Source organism: Myotis brandtii, unplaced genomic scaffold (genome assembly GCF_000412655.1).
Source record: "Myotis brandtii unplaced genomic scaffold, ASM41265v1 scaffold43, whole genome shotgun sequence".
NCBI lineage: Eukaryota > Metazoa > Chordata > Mammalia > Chiroptera > Vespertilionidae > Myotis > Myotis brandtii.
The window spans coordinates 5,442,682-5,451,129 of record NW_005366455.1 but is presented as its reverse complement, the minus strand read 5'-3'; the positions used below and the strand labels follow the sequence as shown (position 1 = coordinate 5,451,129).

The following is an 8,448-nucleotide window of genomic DNA, read 5'->3' as shown; positions in this document are numbered from 1 at the left end:
CCATCAGCATTGGGCAAGATACCACTTTGTTGAGTGCCCTGTTGTACCCGTTCACCTCGCATCCACTTTACCCAAATTGGCTTTGGATGGAAGCCAGAGACATGGCAAACCAGCATCTGACGGTCAGGACCAGGATTAGAGCCAGTGGACAGCCAGGCCTCTGGTTTTACTGCAGAGAACAGGAGAGATACTCAGATAAGGACTCTAACACAGACTTGGAGGTTCATATCTTCACATCAGCTTAGACAGACACATCTGCCACATGCTGGGAATTCATCACGCATTATCCTTCTCCCTCTTGACCCGTTATCCTCAATTTAAAGGGAAGGTGGGAAGGTGTAATTTTAGAAAATTCTTGGAGGAAGGATATGGGACTGACCTTGTCTCTGGAGATCTGCCTTCCCTGCATCAAGAATACTCAAGAGTAATCGTGGGCAGGTGTCACTGAGAATCTTCTGTACTATTTTCTTGTTGGCATGATTCTGATTAAATAGCCTGTACACATCCTGAGCTCTTGTTCCTCCATTTGGAGACGGAAACAATGAATTGTTCTGGGTGTGCAGGAGCTCTGATCCTTGATAAGCAAATCTATAGAAACTTCCTATGGCTCCCCCAGGGTGCAGCTCACAGCCCATTGTTATCTGAATCTCAAAGGGATCTAGGAAAGAGGGTTGTAAATGAGAGGAAAGAGGGAATAAAAAGATGAAATTAGTAGAAGCAAAAAAAAAAAGGAAATAGAAGAAGTAAGGTGGCTCTGAGATAATGGAACAAACTCTGGTTTGATCTGTTTTCACAGGGGTCGCCTAAGACCATCCTGCATATCAGATATTTACATTACGATTCATAACAGTAGCAACATTACAGTTATGAAGTAGCAACGAAAATAATTTTATGGTTGGGTCACAACATGAACTGTATTTAAAGGGCCAGAAGGTTGAGAACCACTGACGTAGGGTGAATGAAATGCAATAGGTTACAATAAATGTACAGACGTAATGCTGAAGGGATTGAATGTACGGGAAAATTGGAATAAGGAACTCATTGAGACACACACCCCTCACCCAGCACATTGCACCTCCCCATTTTGGGAATTGAACTTACATTTAAACTTCCATTGACTGGCATATCCGTGAATTACTTGAGGCATTATAATAGAGAACCCGTGGAAGAATACTTCCAGTTCTTTTATCTCTTCCTTCCTCAAGTTGCCCTTGGACCAAGGTCGTAGGAAAATAATTCTGCCAGAGTTGGTGTCCCAGCCATGAGTCTGCAAGTCATCCAACCAAGCAGAGTTCTGAATTTTCACCCAGGAATAGTTGTAGAAGGATGAGGTGTGGATCATTTTGAAGGAGATCTCCTCCTGGAAGGCTGTGGCTAAAGAACAGATAGAATGAGGAGAAGAAAAGGCATTGGGAATGAGAGAGAATGAAGAAAGGTGCCAGGAAGAAAACACTAGAATCTGGAGATTAGGGAAGTTATGGCTACTTCAGCAGACATTCAGCTGCCCAGGGCCCCAGGCTTTACAAACAACCTTCAGAAGGGCACAGAGTCCTGGAGTATGGGATACTCAGAGCTATGCTGACATTCTCCTCTCCAGGTATGTTCTGAGGTCACCACACCACACAGAAACACATACACACACACACACACACACACACACACACACGCACGCACACACGCACACACGCACACACACACATCCCTTTTGTACCCAACAGGGCAGTGGCCAGAGTTCTTACCATCTTCATTGTCATCAGTTGCAAGGAGAACTGCTAGCAATGGAATTTTCAGAAACAGCATTTCCTTTACAGATGTTATTTCTTTTTCAGGAAAGTCTGTCTTTAGCTTCTGTTTAAATAAAACTACTCCACACTATGTCTATTTCAGAAACAGCATTTCCTTTACAGATGTTATTTCTTCTTCAGGAAAGTTGGTGTTTAGCTTCTGTTTTAAATAAAACTACTCCACACCATGTCTATCTGACTTCCTTCTTCTACCAGCAACCACCACCAAAAAAACAAAAATAAAAAGCCAGTGCTCCTTCCCTAAACTCTAGGCACTGATTCAGCCTCTCATTTCCCCTCCACTTCTGACTTTCAACTTCTCCCCTTGCTACCAGCCTTCATTCTGTTCATCTTTCTCTAATTCAGCCTCTATGGACTAAGTCTTATGTGGCATTGAAAAGTCAGTTTACCTCTGGGGACATTTTCTTTTCATTCAGACAATGAAAGCATTAAACCAAGTGGCTTTCCAATTCCTACTAATGTTCTTTTGTCCCTGTGCTTTCCTGTCACTCTGTCCTTTTCTTGCCAAATTTAAATATTCTTCAAATACTCTCTTCTTCTGTCTAAGCCCCACCCCATTGCATCATATCTCTGACATCTCATTGGCTGCTTTATTTGATTTTCAGGATCTCCTTTGACTGCCCTGTGTAACAGTATAAACTACTACTTTGTTATTCTTAGGGAAGAACCAGTAGCCATCACAGAGACCACAGGAACCTGGAAACATAAAGAAAAATCTCCTCTGTTTGACTTGCATTGTTATATATTCATTTACCCAGAGTCACTGAGCACCTGCCTGGATACAAGCACCTTGCAGCACTCATGAATATCTAGTGGTCTACAAGGCAATCACTTTATTCAAGGAGATTTTTTCTACTTAAGAAGGAAGGACATAAACTAAAGACTATAAACTTTAAAAATATATTTTATTGATTTTTCACAGAGAGGAAGGGAGAGAGATAGAGAGTCAGAAACATCGATGAGAGAGAAACATCGATCAGCTGCCTCCTGCACATCTCCCACTGGGGATGTGCCCGCAACCAAGGTACATGCCCCTGACCAGAATTGAACCTGGGACCCTTCAGTCTGCAGGCCGACGCTCTATCCACTGAGCCAAACCGGTTTCAGCGAGACTATAAACTTTAGTGTATGGGGTTTTGTTATAATGTATAGACTAGACAAAACAAGCCTTCTTGAAGCAAAGTGGCAACCCTTAACTGATGTTGCCCACGCAGAATCTTGGCCTCAGTGATTTGCTCAGGGTGTTAGGTCTTGTGGGAATAAACAAGACTTCTTTTCTGTCAAAGGACAGTTTAGACAGCCGCCATTTTGGACTGTGTGACTTGGCAGCCGCCATGTTGGCTGCATGGCTTGAGCTCCCCTGGGGGCTGCCATCTTGAAAAAGCAAAGGCCAACTCCTCCCTTTGAATTAGCCCATTGCGAAAGACTGTGCACCTGAGCAAGGGACAGGTCACGTGCATCAGGGATCATAAATCCCGAGCAGACAGCCTGCTCAGTTTATGCATACTTCCAGACCATGTGTGCTCACCCTTCTATGTAGATGTAAAGATGTTTGCCTTGCTGCATAGCTCCCGAGTATGTTTTGTGTTCTACCAGAACCCCTGACTTCGGGGGCTTGTCTTATTTCTAACAATTTGGGGGCTCATCCAGGATACCATCTATTGCCACAGGGAAATTAGACCCCTCTTCTGAGGAGGTGCACCCTGTTGCCAAGTTGCGGCGGCCTCAGCGAGGAGTGACAGCTATTACCCCTGGGCCAACTATGAGCTTGGGATCGAGAGTCAAAAGCCTGCTCAGTTTATGCATACTTCCAGACCATGTGTGCTCACCCTTCTATGTAGATGTAAAGATGTTTGCCTTGCTGCATAGCTCCCGAGTATGTTTTGTGTTCTACCAGATCCCCTGACTTGGGGGGCTTGCCTTATTTCTAACAATTTGGGGGTTCATCCAGGATACCGTCTATTGCCACAGGGAAATTAGACCCCTCTCCTGAGGAGGTGCACCCTGTTGCCAAGTTGCAGCGGCCTCGGTGAGGAGTGACAGCCATTACCACTGGGCCAACTATGAGCTTGGGATCGAGAGTCAGACACCAATGCAGGAAGGGTCCAAGCAAGACCTGTGGCAATCAGGTAACCTCATGCATGAGCCAAGGTGGGAAATTGGACTGAGTACTACTTTGGTGATTGGGTACCCTCGGAGGTCAGGAATATGTGACTGGAATGTGTCTTGGACATAAAGCGAATACAGAGTTCTGATCTGTGGTTCCATTCTCCTGCGAGGGAAGTGACCAGAGAGGGACAAAGCAGATCTCGGGGAGTATGAGAAACCTCCAACATGAGGGGTTGAGTACATAGTCACAAGGGTCCTGCCAAGGATGGGAAACAGAAATTCTAGGCCTAGGGAATACATTCCCCCAAAATAGTCCATTGGGAGAATGCTGAGGTTCTGGGGAGGCAAGTTCCCGAACCAGGGATAGAGACATTGCTCTTGATGTAAACTTTTATTGCTGCACGTGCCTGTATGAGATTGTGTGTTGATGTTTTATGTCTGGCTTTTTTGTTTAATTTGTTTAAAGATGGGGCAAAACCTGCCTTGGGGGAAGCTCAGTTGTGTGTGGTGGGCCTGAACTCATGACAGAGATTGCAGGAAAGTCCCAGCAGCTGCCAAGAATCCTTATTCTTGGGGATTCATCCTGCTCTCCCTGGCAGGGTGTTGGTCCACCAGAAATTCTTAGCTAGTTAAGATTTCTGTCTTTATGTCTGTAAAGTAGAGACTTTAATTTGCTCTTCCCTGATTTATGATTTTCTGTGCTGGGGTTAAAATTTTAAGATTCTAAGATTAATTTAAAAGTGTAAAATTTGTAAAGGTTGCAATCCAGGGGAGTTTAAAACAAAGGCCAGCCAGTTCCAAGACTGCTTGTGGTTAACAAACCATTATCTTCCCCACCTGAGGCAAAGCGGGAGGGGAAAGGAAAAAAACAACAAAGAAGCCAGAGGTTTCCAAGTGGCAGAATGGGAGGCGGTACTTGGGTGCTTGCGGAACTCGGCAGGGTGGAGAAATTTGCAAAATCCTGTCCAGCATCACGTCCATTAAACATCCAGTTGTCAGCGTTGGTATTAACTGGGATGGGATGGGAAGCGGGTGGCCTGCTTGTGATGTCACAAACCCACACAGGACAGCTGAGGTGGAACTAAGGCTGACCTTGGGGGCATGGCAGCAAGAGAATGGGCGGTTCTTGAATGAGGATGGACCACATTCCAAGAGTAGTCCTGGAGGCATAAGACTCCCAGCCAGATTAGTGTGTCCTTTCTTTGAACAGAAAGGGCAATCATAGTTAACAGCATCTATACTAATAAAAGGGTAATATGCTAATTAGACTGGGTGACCAGCCATTTTCCGGACGTCTGACTTCTTTCCGGACAAAGCCACGGTGGTGGGGGCTGAGGCAGAGGCGGTTAGGGGCAATAGGCCAGCAGGGCAGGGCAGTTGGGAGCCATCCGGCCAGGAGGGGAGGGCAGTTAGGGGTCATCAGGCTGGCAGAGGAGGGCAGTTGGGGGCCATCAGGAAGGCAGAGGTGGTTAGGGGCAATCAGGCAGGCAGGCAGGTGCATGGTTAGGAGCCAGTGGTCCTGGATTGTGAGAGGGATGTCAGACTGCTGGTTTAGGCCTGATCCCACAGGGCAGTCTGACATCCCCTGAGGTTTCCCAGATTGGAGAGGGTGCAGGCCGGGCTGAGGGACATCATCCCCCATGCACAAATTTTGTGCACCGGGCTTCTAGTAATTCAAATAAAATGGTACTTTCACTTGCCATACTTTTTATAATATCAATCCAGATAAATAATTTTATAGGAATGTATTTTTGCAATTCTTTTTTTAAAATCCTCACCCGAGGATATATTTTTATTGATTTTAGAGTGAGAGAAACATTGATTGTTGCCTCCTGCATTGGCCCTGACTGGGTTTCAAACCCGCAACCTCGGTATGTGCCCTGACCATGATCAAACCTGAAACCTTTCGGTGTATAGGACAACGCTCTAAGCAGCTGAGCCATCTGACCAGGGCCTTTGCAATTCTTGTTTTATATTTTATTTGGAGTATTTTGTCAAGAGACTAAGTAATATCCAGTAATTATATAATCAGTTATTTCTTTTCAAAAGTAATAACTGTTGTCCTAGCCAGTTTTGCTCAGTGGTTGGAGCATCGTCCGTTGGACTGAAGGGTCCTGGATTTGATTCCAGTCCAGGGTACGTACTTCCGTTGCAGGCTGGACCCCTGGCCAGGTGTATACACCAGCATGGATTAGTCCTGCCACACATGTTTAGACTGTTATGGAGGCTCAGATGCTTAAAAACCAATAGTATAAGCATTCATCCCAATTCCAGGTATTAAGCACTTATTTTTCAGATTATTGGGATGATACCAAGGAGATGCAGACAAGCCCTGGACTTAGGGCCACAGTTTGGGGACTAGTTCTGGCTCTCAGCCTAATGGTCATGGGGCGTTGGATGGAGAAGTCACCTCTTTGAAACTCAGCTTTCCTGTTTATGTGATGAAGGAAATGCCGCTGCTAGCGCTGTCAGTGAAACAGGTAGAGACCATGAAAACAGATGAACGTACAAAACCGGAAGCAAACACTTCTCTCCTTCATCTATTAGGTTCGTTTATTCATTCCTTAGGAAAGCCGGAAGCTTTTGGCCATAGAAAATGGTCCCATAGAACTCGTTTTAGCTTGTCACGCATAAGATAGTCAAGGCTGTTGAGCAGAAATCATCATAAAATTAGGTAACCCTTACTGATCATTTAACGAGACACTTTATATGTAACTGTTTAGCATAACCTTTACAATAACCCTCTGAAGCCAGGTACTGCTGTTTCTACTGCCTCAGATAATAGAATTGGAATTAGCTTCAGTGACTTATCCATGGCAATGCATCTGGGAAATGTCAGAGTCTGCCCTTAAACCAAGACTGACTATAGAATTCAAACTTGACCACAGAGCCGCATGCCGTGGCGTTCTCCTGTGACAGTGACAGTGGTAAACAGAGGTGTTTCCGTTTCACTGCAGATGATGGGCCATTGGACCCCTGCCCTGTTTGTTCTCTGTGGCTTCTCGTTCAGTAGCTGGCAGCGCAGTGCAGAGGGCGAGGGAAAGCCAGCTGGGGAGACGCCGGTTCCTAAACAAGCAGGTCAGTGGCACGGGCCCTCCAGCTCTCTGGGTTTTAATGTTGCTGGAGCTGTAAAATTTCAAGAGAAACCGTCTCTTTAATGTGGGGGCTCATCTTTTAGAGAGGCAGAAAGGGCCTTCGGTTACATTTTTGGTGGGTTTTTTTATTTTATTTTATTTACTTTTCCAGGAAAAGCCTTACAAAAGTAATTTCTTCAATCTCAATAACTTGGTATGCCCATGTTAGATGGAGAAAACATTAAAAAAATCATCTGGGTCATAATTTAAATCCCATATGAGCTCAAAGGCAATACAGAGTAACGTGTGATGTTAACAGTGGTTATGCCTGGATGACGGGGCTGTGGAGGACTTCTTTTTCTACGTTCCAGTGTTTTGCAGACTGTGGGGTATTACTTTGAAATGGGAGAAAGGAAACAACTTTCCTTAATGTAAAAACAATGCCCTTCAAAATCTTACCTGTTCAACTCCACGCAGACCTGTATCTACATATAGGCCTTTGGTGTTTACACTTTGGGCACTGAACAGTTTATTTTTACATCACCGAGAGAAGAACCACGACTTCACTTTAAATGCCAAGGACAGTTTTTATTGAGATTTTTAGTCTCCTTTTCAATGGCACACAAAAGGTAGAAGAAGATATTTTATGTTGGGCTTATGGATATGACCCATCTGGACCAACAAACATTTTTCTTCTCATAGTGTCCCATTTTTCTACGTTCCAGTGTTTTGCAGACTGTGGGGTATTACTTTGAAATGGGAGAAAGGAAACAACTTTCCTTAATGTAAAAACAATGCCCTTCAAAATCTTACCTGTTCAACTCCACGCAGACCTGTATCTACATATAGGCCTTTGGTGTTTACACTTTGGGCACTGAACGGTTTATTTTTACATCACTGAGAGAAGAACCACGACTTCACTTTAAATGCCAAGGACAGTTTTTATTGAGATTTTTAGTCTCCTTTTCAATGGCACACAAAAGGTAGAAGATATTTTATGTTGGGCTTATGGATATGACCCACCTGGACCAACAAACATTTTTCTTCCCATACTGTCCCATAGCTTTTCTTTGCCCATTTAAACAACTTATACGTTGTACTAGAAGCCCGGTGCACGAAATTCGTGCATGGATACGGTCCCTAGGTGCAGCCTGCGATCAGGGCCATCTTCCCCAGCTGCTGGCAGCCGGCCCCGCCTCCCACCGCCACCCACCCGGGTTCACAGTTTGCCATCAGGCGATCGAAGCCTGTGGGCTGGGGGGAGGGACCAAGAAGTCAGCCATTCCCACCCGCTCACCAGCCCTGTGGGTTGTCCTCTGTGTGTGGGGCGACCAGCAGGGCAGGGGCCTTAGCCTGGCTCCACCCGCATCCCCTGCCACCCACCCTCAGGTCCCCGTTCGCCACTGGGTGATGGGAGCCTGCTGGCCAGGGAAAGGGACTAAGAGGTGGTCAGTGCACCT

The 8,448-nt window shown here is 45.4% G+C and overlaps 1 protein-coding gene across 1 annotated transcript; it reads right to left on the bottom strand.

The window, feature by feature from the left end:
• Nucleotides 1-2: 2 nt before the first annotated feature.
• On the bottom strand, nt 3-1,800 carry LOC102240343 (T-cell surface glycoprotein CD1a; the record flags this gene model as incomplete). The annotated part of the gene is made up of 4 exons (XM_005874274.1): nt 1,740-1,800; nt 1,102-1,374; nt 380-658; nt 3-169 (listed from the first exon to the last, which is right to left on the bottom strand). Coding segments are annotated over exons 1-4 (780 nt in total), but the record flags the coding sequence as incomplete, so codon positions are not given.
• Nucleotides 1,801-8,448: the final 6,648 nt, after the last annotated feature.